Raw genomic sequence first — 15,451 nt, forward strand, 5'->3', positions numbered from 1 at the left:
TGTAGACTTGATGGTCCGAATGGCCTCTTTCTGTATTGTAGGGATTCTTCGATTTGAATAACTATCAAGTGAATATTTTTAAAGCATTTAATTCTCCAGATATCTTTGAGATACTGTTTGTGTAAAGTGTAAGGAGAAAATTCTGAACTATATTGAAGAAATATGCTTGATTTGGACTTCTCAATCCATTTAGGATAAAGACTATTCTGGATCTGATGCTGGGGAAGGCCCAAATGTCCATTACAGATTTCCATTTAATTGGGTCCTGCAATGTGTGGGAGGCCCAGAGCTTTCTAGTTAAGTGCTGTCTTGCTGGTAAATACTTTGGGCCTCCCAGAGAAAAGTTATTGGGGTCTCCCACCAGTTTACCCCCTGACCCTGATCTTGCCCCATGTGGACCCTCAATCAAGTAATGATAAATGATAGTATTCTCAGGCATTACTGCCTTCCATAACCAATACCAGCTGTATGTTTCAATGCGAGCAGGTCTGCAGCCATTCTGAGGGCCCAGAAGTGCCCTGGACATACTCCAAGCCTGGTTCAGGAGTGGCATGCACTCTGCAGCTCCTCAGCTGGTGTGTCTGTTGTTTAGGAAATTTCAAAGTTCTGCTCTGAGGTTTTGGCATTCCATTCACTTTGCTGGAATCTTGTCTCTCCTTTCAACTCCATATTTTTGTATGGGGTTCCAGGCCACTGCCTCTGCTAAGCTGCCTTCTAAATTTAAGATAATGTCATGATACATGTGCTTAAATTATATCCACACTTGCATGTTCCAACTGGATTTTCACTCCTGCGATTCCAAATCTCTGTCCAAGCCAATTAAAGGGACAATCCAAGGACTGCCAACAATTTCGCCCATGGATAGGTTTGAGACTCTGTAACAGTTTCAACTTCTACTTCTCAACCTTAGATTTTGTTCCATGATTTCTAGGTATGCATTCCTGGTGAGAGAACCTCTCCACTGGATAATACATTCTCATAAAGTCTGCCTTACAAGGTCATCTTTATCAGCAGAATTTTCTGATCCTTTTCCCTAAGCAGGGTGGTGACCACCCAAAAGCATCAGATATATTGTGAATGGCAAAGCCCACTGTTCTTATGCTATGTTATCACCTGATGGGCTTTGTAGTGAATCATTTCTTCTCACAGTGGTGCCCTGCCCCCCACTTGAAGACTGCTACCAAACAGTGGTTGGGGACCACTGTGAACAGCAATGCTGCCTCACATGCCAAGCTTGCTGACTGAACAGCAAGGCCAAAATCCAGAAGCAGCTGGAGAGGTTAATTTCCTTGGCTGGAGGGGTAGGTTTTACAGATGGGGTTCTCTGTGAAAAGGACTGCTTAGCTGTGATCCAGTCTTGATTATTCCCAGATTGGCTCAGAATGAGGCCTGCACCACATACCCAAAAAACTTCGCAGTCAGGCCACTTCCTTCATTTTTCCAGAATATCACTACCATTTTCACCTGGCAGGAACAGCCAATCACCACATTGGTATGAAAAAGTCTTTAACTGACCTTGGTTGATGATATAACAGCCTCACCTGGCAGCAGTGTGGGAAAGTGAAGCTTTGGCTTTCTCAAGTAGAGCTTAATTCCTGGTTGTGGGAAGTCAGCGGGTGTCAACCTGCCTGCTTTATTTTCCCTGCTATCACCTTCCTCACTGCTTCCCTGGAGGATCTGATTTTGCTTGATGCCTTGAAAAGAATTAAATTTGTTTTGCCTCTTGACTTTGTTCCTACATAATAGAACTATTTAATTTGTGATTTTGATTCACGGAAACATTAATAGGTTATCATTTTTTAATTGATCATTTTTCTTCCTTCAGCTTCAGCCTGGAAGTTGTAATCTTCGGTCAGTTTTCTGTTTGGTCCGCCCACATATTGACTTTACGTTTCATGGAATCCTCTCACACATTAATACAGTTTTTGTTTTAAGAAGCAAGGTAAACTTTAACTCTGTACAGCACAATAAATTCCTGTAAAGTTTACTTCATGACGCTTTTCCTCGAGTTTATTGAAAATAAGTGTTTGTTTATCCACTGTAGGAAGGCTTGCTGAATGGTGTAAAGACAGAATCTGATGATGACCTGACTGGTGCTGAAATCAGCTGTTTACGTGTGAAAGGACAGATGATCCATTTACCTGAAGCAGATAATATACTTTTCTTGTGTTCTCCCAGGTATTTTTTTTTATTTTTCACAAAATAGTTGCAAAATACCATTTATCAACATGATATTTGAATGAATTTTAGTGTTTTTTGTTGATGATAATAGAATATCCTTTATTGTCATGTATACTCCAGTACAGAAGTACTGTGAAAAGGTTTTACAATTGCTGCCCTCTAATGGTGCCGTCTTAGGTACAAGCACCTCGATACAAATCTTGGATTCAAAAGTGAAATAAAAGGCAAAGTAGTACCATTACTTACAGTACCTAAAAAAAAGTTAGAAATGAGATAGCTATAGCATAGTTAAAGGATTGATATTACAATCCAGTAAAGAGTATCAAATACACATTAGATTGCAGCAGCTCAGTGAGTCCGTGAGTTGACTGTCTGCGCCAGGTCCCAGTCCAACATCCTCCAGTCCGCTCCGCATCGGCACTCAGCTGCATCATCGTAAGTTGTGCTGCTCCAGGACTTGGGTTTCCCCGTATGCTGCAAGAACATAAGAAATAAGAGCTGGAGTAGATCCTTCAGTCTCTCAATCCTGCTGTGTCATATTAACATGGCTGAAGTTCTACACCAATCCCACTTTCCCATCCTATTTTCATATTCCATAGTACCCAAAAAATCTTTCATCTCAGTCCCAAGTATACCACATTAACTTAGTAATCACAGCCCACTTGTGTAGAGAATTGCTGTCATTCCCAACCCTCTGAGTGATGAGTTCTACTTTTTTACTGTTTCTGCCAAGTGCATAATTTCAAATATGTCTACATTATGCTCCATCTGCAACCTCTTGGCCAATCACTTGACCAGCCTACATCTCTTTCCAGCCCATCTGTTGTTCTGTCATAATTTATTTTCCTGTTTAGCTTTGTGGTTATCAGCAAAGCTGGATATGTTCCACTCGGTTCACCTATTTAATTTATTGATTAGTGAATAGCTGAAGCTGAAGCACTGACATCTGGGATGCTCCACTCATGGGTTTCAGTTCATAGAGCAATGGGGCAGAAGAGAGATATACAGCTGAGACAGGTGTCATTGAACCATGCTGTGACCAGTGTCCTGGCAAATTGAATGACTAGGGCTATAGGACTTTCAAAACTAAGTAGAGGTCAAAAGTGTTTAAGAGGGAGGAACATTCGCTTGCAAAGCAAAAAGATATGGTGGCATTGCAAGGCAACTCCTTTTGATAATGATACCCAGCATAGGATAGGTTGTGTGCAGCCCAAATGCGGCTGAACTAAAATTTTACACAACAGCAACGTGACTTGCCAACTTTTATATTCAGTGCAGCGACTGATGAAGGCGAGTTTGCCATATGCAGCTTTACCTTCTTGTGTTGCCATTTTCAGGGAGTTATGAATTTGCACCACAAGATCCCTCTGCTTCTGAGATCCCTGCCATTTACTATATATGTTTCTCTTGGATTTGACCGAACATGTATCACCTCATACTTGTCCAGATTAAACTTGATCTGCCAGTTCTCTATCTAACTTTTCAATTGGTCGAATAGCCTGCTGTATCCTTTGACAACCTTCCCCACTGTTGGTAACTCTACTAATTTTTGTGTCGTCTGCAAACTTACTAATCAGACCACCATCGTTTTCATCCAAATCATTTGTATATATTACAAACAACAGAGGTACCAGTACTGATCCTTGTGGAAGATCACTGGTTACAGACCTCCAGTCAGAAAAACATCCCTCCACAACCTCCCTCTGTCTTCTGTGACCAAACCAATTTTGTATCCAACTTGCCTACTTGTGTGCAACTTAATCTTCTGGACCAGTCTACCATGGGGGACTTATCAAATGCCTCATGAAAGTAAGCGTAGACAGTATCTACTGCCCTACCATTATCAGTCACCTTTGTCACTTCATCAAAAGACTCAATTAAGTTTGTGAGATGAGAAAGCACTGCAGGCTATACCTCATAAGTCCGTTCTTCTTTTCCTGGTCCTAAAACTCCTCTTCAATAATTTCCCTACCAGTGAAGGCTCACTCAAAGGCTCACCAGCCTAAAATTTCCTGGATTATCTCTGTTGTTCCTCTTAAACAAAGGAACAGCATTCTCCATTTGTTTTTAAGACCTTGCCTTGGCTGTAGAGGACACAAAAATCTCTGTCAAGGGCCCAGCAATCTCTCTCGCCTTGTTCAGTATTTTGGGATAGGAGAATTATCCATCAACTCTTGAAAGGTTTTAGAATTTGGTGCCTCAGGAAGAAGTTAGACTCCCAATAACCAAAGAAGCTGTGGGTCCAGAAGCCTGAATCATTCTACTATCTACTTTGATATTGACAAGATATGCATCACCACCACCTTAAGATCAGCATGCCCTAGAATGTAAACATACACTCCTTAATCTTACTATCACCATGTCTCCATGTCCTTCCCCTCAGTTAAAACCAATGCAAAGTACTCATTAAGGACCTCACCCACTTCCTCTGACATAAATTCCCTCCTTTGTCCTTAAGTGGACCTATCCTTTGCCTAGCTACGTTCTTGTTCCTAATACACATTCAAATGCTTTGGGATTCTGCTTAGTCCTACTTGCCAAGGACACTTGATAGCCCTTTTAGCCCTTCTAATTTCTTGTCAAAGTTCTATTCCCCTCAAGGGCCTTATTTGATTTTGGTTTTCTAAGCCTTTTATGTATATTTCCTTTTACTTTTTGACTAATCTTTTCATCTCGCTTATTACCCAAGGTTCATGAATCTTGCCATCCATACGCCCAATATGGTAGTAGTTAGCCTTCTCCTAGTTAAGTGCTTTCACCTGAGAACTGTGCTTTTCCTTATCCATAAAAAACTCAATTTACAGAATTATTGACACAATTACCAAAATGCTCCCAGATTGACATTTTGATCACCTGCCTGGCTTAATGCCCCAATACAGAGTCTGGTATGGCCCCTTCTCCATTTACATATTCTTTCAAAAAACCGTTCTGGACACACCAAACAAATTCCCATCCTCCATCCCCTCGCACTAGTCGTAGTCAACATTAGGGAAATTAAAGTCACCTACTACAACAACCCTGTCGTCTTTGCATATTTTCGTGATCTGTTTCCATATCTGTTCCACTGGCTGGCTATTGGGAGGACGTTTTTGTACAACCCCATCAGAGTGATTGCACCTTCCTTTATCCTGAGTTCTAGCCAAATTATGCTGTTAGATGGGCCCTCCAAAATGGGCTCATGGTGCAGGTGTGACATTCTCCTTTATCAATAATGTAACTCCACCCCTGTCTATCATGCCTGAAACATTGAAACTCTGAAATGTTGAGTTACAGTCCTAGCCATCTCTCAACCAGACTTTTATGATGGTTACAACATCGTGGTTCCATGTACTAATTCAGGCTCAAAGCTCATGTGATTTAAAAAAAACATTTCAGATTGCCAGGCTAGCATGTTTATTTAACCTGGCCCTGCCTGTTCTTCCTATTAGACAGACTTGACTTAATATCAACCTTCTCCTCAATCATTCCAAATGCTGACCTACTGGTCTGGTTGCCACCACCCCTGACACACTAAGTTTAAACTCTCTTGAGTGGTACTAGCAAACCTCCCTGCCAAGACATTGGTGCCCCTCTGGTTTAGATGCAACCCTTTCTTCTTGTACAGGGATCAACTTGCCTTGGAAGAGACCCCAATGATCCTGCCTCCTACACCAGCTCTTTAGCCATGCCATTCATCTGTATCACCTTGTTATTTCTGGCCTCACCAGCACATGGCACTGGGAATAATCCTGAGCTTACGCCCCGAGAGCTCCTGCAAAGGGAATTTAGGGAAATAAATAAATTAGCATCACAGTGTAAGTGAATGGGTATGATCTTATGGATATTATGCAGATGTGGTCATGACAAGATTGAAGCTGTCAACTAAATATTCGAGATATGTGACTTTTCAAAGGTTTGTACAGAACATTAGCAAAGCCTCTACTTGAATATTGTGTCCAATTCTGATCGCCCGGTTGTCAGAAGGTTATTATTCAACTGCAGAAGATTCAAGAGATTCACCAGGATGTTGCTAGCTATTAAAGGTTTGAGTTATAAAGAAAGGCTGGATAGGCTGGGACTGTTTTCACGGAGTAAGGAAGGTTGAGAGGCAGCCACATAGAAGGTTATAAAATAATGAGAGATATAGATAGGGTAAATAGTAATTATCTTTTCCCTCAGATAGGGGATTTCCACATTAAGGGGTGCATTTTTAAGGTGAGAGGAGAGAGATTTTAACAAAATTCATGAGGGGCAAATTCTTTACACAGAGGGAGATTTGCGTGTATAATTTACTACCTGAGAAAGTGGTGGATGTGGATTCAATTGCAACATTTAAAAGACATTTTGATAAATATATGAATAGAAAAGGTTTGGAGGGATATGGGCAAAAGACAGGCAAGTGGGCCTAGTTTAGTTTGAGATTATGTTTGGCATGAACTGGTTGGAGTGAAGGGTTTGTTTCTGTGCTATGTGACTGACTTGATGACAAGGTTGGTAGGGTGACTTTGTTAGGATCAGATAGAATGACTATACATGTGCATCCTACTGGACTGTTACGTCCTTACATTTACATCAGTATTAACAAGTTATTCACAATGCCTTTGCAGCTTCTGACATTTTACACCACATTTTACACCTCAAGATTGTTATCTGATAGGGAAGCAGTTCTTTTCTTGTAAACAGTTTGACCCCACCCAAACCTGGCAGGAAATGACCTTGGATTGGCTGGTGTAATCACAAGCTCATGTGATTTAAAAAAAACATTTCAGATTGCCAGGCCAGCATGTTTATTTAACCTGGCCCTGCCTGTTCTTCCTATTAGACAGACTTGACTTAATATCAACCTTCTCATATTGGTCAATGTAAGAAACAAAAAGGGAAAGAATACAATATGGGAGTAGCCTGTGGGCCCTTGTAGACACTCTGCAGGACAGAGAATAAGTCATAGTGGGTCAAGCTTCAAAAAAAAAGTATGTCATTTATGGTGACTAACTTCCTTGTAAGCCAAGAAAACCAAATTGTCAGTGAGAGAGATGAGAAGAATTCATGGAGTTTATTTCCAAAACTTTCCCAGAAAAATATGTTGTGAATCCAATGAGGGATTAGCCTATTTCTTTCCCTCACTCTCAACCTCTCTCTCTCTCACACATGCTCACATTCACTCGGTCTGCACCTTGCACTCTGCGTCTCACCCTCGCCCTCTCTCTCTTGTGCTCTTCACCCGCTCTCGCTTGCACCCTCTCTCTCGCCCTCGCTCTCCCTCTCTGACACACACGCCCTCTCTCTTGCACTCACTCTGCCTCTCTCGCCCTCCCTCTCCCTCACTCTCGCGCTCTCCCTCCCTTACACTTTCCCTCCCTCATGCTTGTCCCTCCCCCGTCCCTCGCTGTTCCTCGCCCTTGCTGTCCCTCACCCTCGCTGACCTTTGCGGTCTCCCTCTCTCGCGATCTCCCTTTCTCCCTCTCTCCCTCTCCCCCGCTCTCTCTCGTGCGCTTCCTCTCTCACGGGGTCCTCTGTCACGCACTCCCTTCTGTCACGCTCTCCCTCTCTGTCACGCTCTCCCTCTCTCTGTCGCACTCTCACCCGCTATCCCACACTCCCTCTCTCATGCTCGCTCCTACCCCTCCCTCACTCACACATGCTTCCCCCCCCACATGCACTCGCACCCCTATCTCGCAGGTGTGTGCTTGCTCGCTCTCACTGTTCTCAATTTTCCAATGACTACTAGGGGGTCTACAATACCATCCCAGTCAGATGATTATCCCTTCCCTATTTCTCAGTTCCACCCAAATAACTTCCCTGGATGTATTCCCAGGAATATCCTCTCTAGTTGCAGCTGTAATGCTATCCTTTATCAAAACCACCACTCCCCCTCATCTCTTATCTCCCTTTCCATTCCTCCTATAGCATTTGTATCCTGGAATATTAAACTGCCAGTCCTGTCCATCCTGAGCCATGTTTCTGTAATTGCTATCATATCCCAGTCCCGTGTTCCTCACCATGCTCTGAGTTCATCTGCCTTCCCTGTTAGGCCTCTTGCTTGGAAGATCAGGTTGGATTGCAGATCTTGGAAAGGTGGACATGTAGGAGAGTTGTTGTTATGGGTGACTTCAACTTCCCCAATATTAGTGCAGATGGTCTGGATGGAGCCGTTTTTGTCAGCTGTATGTCAATAGGCCGACAAGGGGGAGGCCATATTGGATTTGGTGCTAGGCAACGAGCCAGGCCAAGTTCAGATCTCTCGGAGGGAGGGCATTTTGGTGACATTGACTGCAACTGCCTTTCCTTTACCATAGCCATGAAGAGGGATAGGAACAGACTGCATGGGAATTGAAGAAGGGGATAGTATATTGCTATGGGATAGGAGCTGTGGAGTATAAATTGGGAACAATTTTTCTAAGGGAAATATGCAGTAGAAATGTGGAGGCTGTTTAAGGAGCTCTTGTTGCGAGTGTTGGATAGCTTTGTCCAACTGATGCAGGCAAGGAATGGTTAGGTGAAGGAGCTTTGGATGACAGGAGAGGAGGAGCTTCTTATCAAGAGAAAGAAGGAAGTTTATTTAAGGTTGAGGAGGCAAGGATCTGGCACAGCTTTAGAGGATTACAGGGTAGCCAGGAAATGGACTGAGAGAGCTAGGAGGGAGCATGAAAAAGCCTTGCGTCGGTATTCACTAGAGAGAGGGACATTGATGACAGTGAGAACACCATGGACCAGGCTTATAGGCTTGAACAGATTGATATTAAGAAAGTGGATGTACTGGAAACTCTGGGAAGCATCAAGATAGACCAGACACATCCAAGGTTACAAGATGATTAGGGGTTTAGATAGGGTTGACCATGAGAACCTTTTTCCACGTATGGAGTCAGCTATTACGAGGGGGCATAGCTTTAAATTAAGGGGTGGTAGGTATAGGACAGATGTTAGGGATAGATTCTTTACTCAGCGAGTCGTGAGTTCATGGAATGCCCTGCCAGTAGCAGTGGTGGACTCTCCCTCTTTATGGGCATTTAAACGGGCATTGGATAGGCATATGGAGGATAGTGGGCTAGTGTAGGTTAGGTGGGCTTGGATCAGCGCAACATCGAGGACCAAAGGACCTGTACTGCGCTGTATTTTTCTATGTTCTATATGTTACCAGAGGAAGCAAGGAATGAGATTGCTGCACCTCTGGCGATGATCTTTGCATCCTTACTCTCCACGGGAATAGTACCGGATGTTTGGAGGGAGGTTGTTCAAGAAAGGGAAATCCTTGGGAATTACAGATCAGTCAGTTCTACATCTAAGGTAAGCAAGGTACTGGAAAGGATTCTGAGAGATAGGATTTATGACTATTTGGAAAAACATAGTTTGATAGTCAGCATGGCTTTGTGAGGGCAGCTCATGCCTCACAATTCTTACAGAGTTCTTTGAGGATGTGACGAGACAAGATGACGAAGGTCAAGCAGTGGATGTGGTGAATATGGATTTCAGTAAAGCATTTGATAAGGTTCCCCACAGTAGGCTCATTCAGAAATTGAGGAGGTATGGGATACAGGGAAATCTGGCTGTCTGAATATAGAATTAGCTGGTCGAAAGAAGATAGCCAGAGGTAGTGGATGGAAAGTATTCTGCTTGGAGTCAGTGACCAGTAGTGTCCCACAGGGATCTGTTCTTGGGCTTCTGCTCTTTGTAGTTTTTATAAATGATTTGGATGAAGAAGTGAAAGGGTGGGTTAATAAGATTGCTGATGACATAATGATCAGTGTGGAGGACTGTTGCAGGCTACAACAAGACATTGACAGGATGCAGAGCTGAGCTGAGAAGTGGTAGATGGAGTTCAACCTGCATAAATGCAAAGTGATTATTTTGGAAGGTCAAATTTGAATGCTGAGATGCAGGCTTAAAGACAGGATTCTAGACAGTGTAGCAGAAGAGCAAGGTCTTGGGATCCATGTACATTGATCCCTCAAAGTTGCCTCCCAAGTTGATAGAGTTGTTAAGAAGACGTATGATGTTTTGGCTTTCATTACCAGGGGGATTGAGTTTAAGAGCCACGAGATTTTGCTGCAGCTCTATAAGAGGAGAACGTGAGGACTGTAGGTGCTGCAGATCAGAGTTGAGAGTGTGGTGTTGGAAAAACACAGCAGGTCAGTCAGCATCCAAGGAGCAGGAGAATTGACGTCTTGGGCATAAGCCCTTCATTAGGAATTCCCGATGAAGGGTTTATGCCTGAAATGTTGATTTTCTTGCTCCCCTGATGCTGCCCGACCTGCTGTGTTTTTCCAACACCACACTTTCACTCTGCAGCTCTAGAAAACCCTGGTTAGACCACACTTGGAATATTGTGTCCAGTTATAGGAAGGATCATTATAGGAAGGATGTAGATGCTTTAGGGAGGATGCAGAGGAGATTTACCAGGGTGCTGCCTGGATTAGAGTGCTTGCCTTACGAAAAGAGGTTGAGTGAGCTAGGGCTTTTTACAACTGGAGTGAAGAAGGACAAGAGGTGACTTGATAGAGGTGTACACGGTAATAAGAGGCAAAGATAGAGTAGATAGCCAGAGACTTTTCCCCAGGGCAGAAATGGTTGTTGCGAGGGGTCATAATTTTGAGGTGATTGAAAGAGAGTATAGGGGAGCTGTCAGAGGTATGTTCTTTATGCAGAGAGTGGTGGGTGTGTGTAATGCATTGGCAGCAGTGGTAGTAGAGTCAGAGACATTAGGACATTTAAGCGACTGATGGACAAGCATGTGGATGGCAGTAAATTGAGAGGTGTGTAGGTTTGAATGATCTTAGATTCAAATAAATGGTCGGCATAGCATCATGGGCTGAGGGGCCTGTACTGTGCTGTACTCTTCTATGTTCTAAACTTTGTTGTCAGTCCCTTAAATTCTTAACTTGCAAATTCAACAAACAAAGTAAGGCAAATGCAACAGTAAGTCGAACAAATTGCAGTACAAATATCACAAAAATCACGTGAGACATAAATCTGATCCACAAATGGAACTGAGTGTTCTGTCTGCAGTTCCAAGTTTTACAGCAAAAACTTAGAACCTGCAAGTCCTTATTTGCCTCTTCTGTATGAGTATTACTCTCCTTCTCATGTATAGCCCATTTTCTTTGCCTTGAAAAAGATCTTCTTCCAGCCTGCAGAGAAGTGTGTGGAATTGGTGGAAGTTCTTTAGCCTCTGAACTGCTGTAAATCTTTGTATCATTTTGGGTGGAAGGGTAGAGTTATGTGCACTTTCTCATCAGGTTCTGGCTTAGACCAAATTTGGTGGCTAATGATTAAGTCAGAAGAGTTTTTGCTGATATTCATGTTCTGTCCATCTGAGGTGCACCATACCCTTCCTTTTTGGTATCCTGAGGCTGCCGTGGCGACATCATACGTGTTTCCTACTAAGGCATACCCAGGAAGAATTTGGTTTTTCCCTGGCAGGATAGACAATGAGCCGTTCTAGGAAGAGGCAAATCCACGCTGAGTTACCCCTAAGTTACTTTGATCATTTCTTCTGCACATGCTCAGTGGTTTATTCCTTGATGCCATTGGGACAAATCCATCCCCCCTTTTGGACTCCTCTAGAACTTTGGCATGGGTTGGTGGGATACTATCATATCCAAGTTCCTTTATTGTATTCCCCCACATTATGAACTTGCAATACGAGGTGTGTCAGATTGTCCCCATGTTTGGGAAACACTGCATCAGTGTAAAGCTGGCCTCTATTATCATCAAGTGCTCAAGACCTGGTTGGTGAGAGTGGGGCTTGTGAAGTGACATCGGGGCATCTTCTCCCTCACCCATGTCCTCAATTGCTATCCATCACCCAGTCCGGTACTCAGAGTATTTACTTGCAACATATTTGGGCTAACCATTGACAGAAGCCAGCTTGTAGGTGTTGAACAAAATGTTGCTTTATCACTATGGATTGCCTCATGAGTCATACTCTCTATAATCTTGTTAGTAACACCTGAAGGAGTCTCAACATTTTGATGGTGCTTAGGGTTACCTGTGTTGCTTGCCGTCCTATCCTACCTGTCTCTTCTTGATCCAGGTATTCCTGACATCCTATTATCCTCCTCGTTTCCTGAGGGAACTTAATTGAGCCTCTAATTCTGCTGCGTCGAGGGTCTTAATGCCACCCTGACGTATAGGCTGCTCCTGCTCGGTCTCTCAATCCTTTCTCCTTTTTCTTTCTAATGTAAATTCACTACAACTGAGTTGTCTCTGCAGTAGGTGGTCAAAGAGCTGCTGTGTTCTTCTATAGCACCAGGATGGCACCTGCATACCCATCAGGTTAAACACTACCTGTGTGTGTCTATATCTTGATATTAGAGTAACTATCTCTTCTGTTTCTTCTAAAAATATCCCCACTCCCTCTGTTTCTCTGAGATTTGCTACACTTTGGCTCTGAGGTATTTCCAGGGGTTGTGATGGTGGTAATTGGATGGCCTGTCTATACAGTAAAAAAGGTCCCAGCCCATGTTACCTGTCCAAATTATTCCCATCCTTCTCAGATGCATTTGACTTTGTGGTATGTTTGGGCTTACACCCTAATCCACTCGAATGAGCTGTCAAATCCCACAGGTTTCCAATCCTTCAGGCTTACACTTTTCTCAGACTATGTAAAAAGTATCACTGCCTTTTCCCCCGGCAAAGCTGTTATCTGGAGGAAGTGATAGGTCCCAAAACCTGATAAACCCATGTCTCATTCCAGCACGTGATTGTTACTGTGACATTTATTCAAATATTTAAAGTCTTACATTTGCAGTCGATCGCCACCGTCCCCTACCCAGTTTCACTAATTACAGTCCCAAGGACAATGACAATGACCGTCAATTGTCCCATATTTGTCGCTTTTCTTATCACATTGTCAACCATAGTTCCTGCTCTTATTTACAGCTTCTTCTATATCTTTTATTGTATTTACAGTGCTAATCTAATTCATGTACTTCATCTAATTCATGTACATCAAAATCTGATCCCAGTCTTTCATTCATTTTGGTTGGAGGGTGGAGATTTCATTAATTATGTTCCCCTATTTCTTTTTCCTTTGCTTTTATTTCCATTGGTGAGCCTGAGGGGTCGGGAGATAATGGTGCACTGGTCTGATTTGCATTTTCGTCAGGTTGCTCTGGTCCCGTGATTCCCTGGTCTGATTCCAAAACCAGTTCCTCCCTAAGTTTCTTAATTCTGGGACATGACATTCTTCAAACATTATGTGTGAGTGTTGATAATTATCCTGTGTCCTTGCCCCCCTCCACATCGTTTTCACTGGTTAACATGATACCAACCACTCTTGTTGGGGGCTGTTATTACCCTGCAGACTGATGAACTTGCTTTTTGTTTGTCTCCTCATGGTTCTGCAAATCTAGGGCCAAGGAAGGATATTGTTTGATATACAGCATCATTAGTTGTTGTCCCACCTGCAGCTCCATTGGCTTTGTCTTGGAGCCAAAGTGGGTCTTGCTCCACTGTTTTTTCCTTCCCATATTATTTACAGCCATATAATTTGCTTCTTTTACACTCTCAATCAGCTGTTGTATCCACTTACCTTTCATTACTTCTGGCTCAGATAGGTCTAATCCTAGCAGTGGCTTCAGACCATGCATCTCTTGACCTGTCATCAACCTGTAATGGGTAAATCCTGTGGAAGCTGCTTATCATCAACAACAATAAGGAAGCATCGTTAGTCAAGTGGTCTGGTGTTGCTGCACCATTTTGGCCAGCTTATTTTCAAAGTTTAATTCATCCTTTCAACTTCTCACTGGATTGGAGTGTATAGGATATATGAAACCTGTATTTATCCTAGCAATGTCATGACATTCTGCATCCTTTGGGCTGTAAAATGCATTCTTGAGCTGATTCAATATTCCTTGGTAAACCCCAGTGAGTAAAAACCTTTCCTAACAGGAAACTTTGAGATATATTTTTTATCCCCTCATCCAAATGTATATAATGAATAACTGGGGTCCCAGAACCAATCCCTGTGGCATCCCGCTAGTTACTGCCTGCCAATTGGAAAAGGACCCATTAATTTCAACTCGTTGTTTCCTCCCTGCCAATCAGCTTTCTATCCATCTCAATGGACTTCCCCCAATCCATGGTCTTTAATCTAGCAGTCTGGCTGTTCACTGAAAGCAGGCAGCCAGTTGTGAAGCTGCTGGAGCCAAAGAAACAGCTCCATGCTGATCCCCCTCTCTCTGACATCTCTCCTGTAAGACCCTGTGTTTGATTTTACCTTTTGTGCCAAGGGGTGTTTATGAGGATTGTCGTAAGTATTTGGAACAGCATCATTAAATTGGGTTTTCAGACAGGTTAAGTTATTCTATATTCTATTCTCTACTGTTTGTGTTTCATTCAGTAATCTTGTAAATAAATTCTGTTTTGTTTAAAACAACTAAGTGGTTTGGCCAGCTGCAACCCTCGTGGAATATCCACTTACACCTGCTTAAAACAACGAGCAACGTTAGGGTCCGGGCTACTTTCTTGAGAAGGTCTGGTCCAGTCCATAACAAGCAAAATATGTAATCAGCTGCTCAGCTATTTCTTTGTCTCCTAATATACGTTTGCCCCGTTCCTGTCTGTAGGGTACCTACATTTGTTTTCACCAATCTCCTTCTCTTCACATACCTATAGAAATGCTCTGTGCAAGTTTATTTTCGTATAGGATTTTTCCCTATTAATCAATCCCTCGGTCGGTCTTTGCTGAATTCTAAACTGCTCCTAAATAACTCCTCAGACTTATTATTTTTCTTGACCAATGTATACAGCTTCCTTAGATTGGATACTATCTCGGTTTCCTATGTGAGCCATGGAGTGGCTCTCTTACTCATTTTGCTTTTGTGCCAGACAGGAAAAAAATAGTTGTTGCAGTTCCCCACGCCTTCCCTGAATGACAATGCCTATCCACTGTCATCCCCTTAAGTAACTCTCGCTGATCTTTCAAGGCCAATTCGACCTCATATCTTTATAGTTTCCTTGATTAAGATTCAGAACCCTAGTCTCTGAATCAACAATTATCTCCGTCTTGATAAAGAGCATTCTATTATGTCATGGTCACTCAACCCTAAGGGGTCTCGCAAAGCTAGATTGGCAATGATTCCCTTCTTATTACAAATTACCCAGTCTAAGATAACTTGCTCTCTGGTTGGTTCCTCCACATATTGGTCAAGAAAGCCATCCTGTATACACTTCAGGAATTCATCTTCTACAGCATTGTGGCTAATCTATGTACAGATTAAAATCACCCATGATCACCGATATTCCCTCATCACATGCATCTCTCATTTCCTGTTCAATGCCATTCCCAACA

General features: G+C 42.8%; 1 protein-coding gene across 3 annotated transcripts in view; it reads left to right on the forward strand.

Moving 5' to 3' along the window:
• The window catches only part of gucy1b1 (guanylate cyclase 1 soluble subunit beta 1), a 194,181-nt gene that overhangs the window by 118,986 nt on the left and 59,744 nt on the right, over positions 1-15,451 (forward strand). For all 3 annotated transcript variants that reach the window (XM_043708804.1, XM_043708805.1, XM_043708806.1), the window contains 2 exons: positions 1,826-1,942; positions 2,045-2,178. In XM_043708804.1, coding sequence (XP_043564739.1) covers positions 1,826-1,942; positions 2,045-2,178 — 251 coding nt within the window. The remainder of the gene's footprint in view (positions 1-1,825; positions 1,943-2,044; positions 2,179-15,451) is intronic.

This window comes from Chiloscyllium plagiosum, chromosome 19 (genome assembly GCF_004010195.1).
Source record: "Chiloscyllium plagiosum isolate BGI_BamShark_2017 chromosome 19, ASM401019v2, whole genome shotgun sequence".
Taxonomy (NCBI): domain Eukaryota; kingdom Metazoa; phylum Chordata; class Chondrichthyes; order Orectolobiformes; family Hemiscylliidae; genus Chiloscyllium; species Chiloscyllium plagiosum.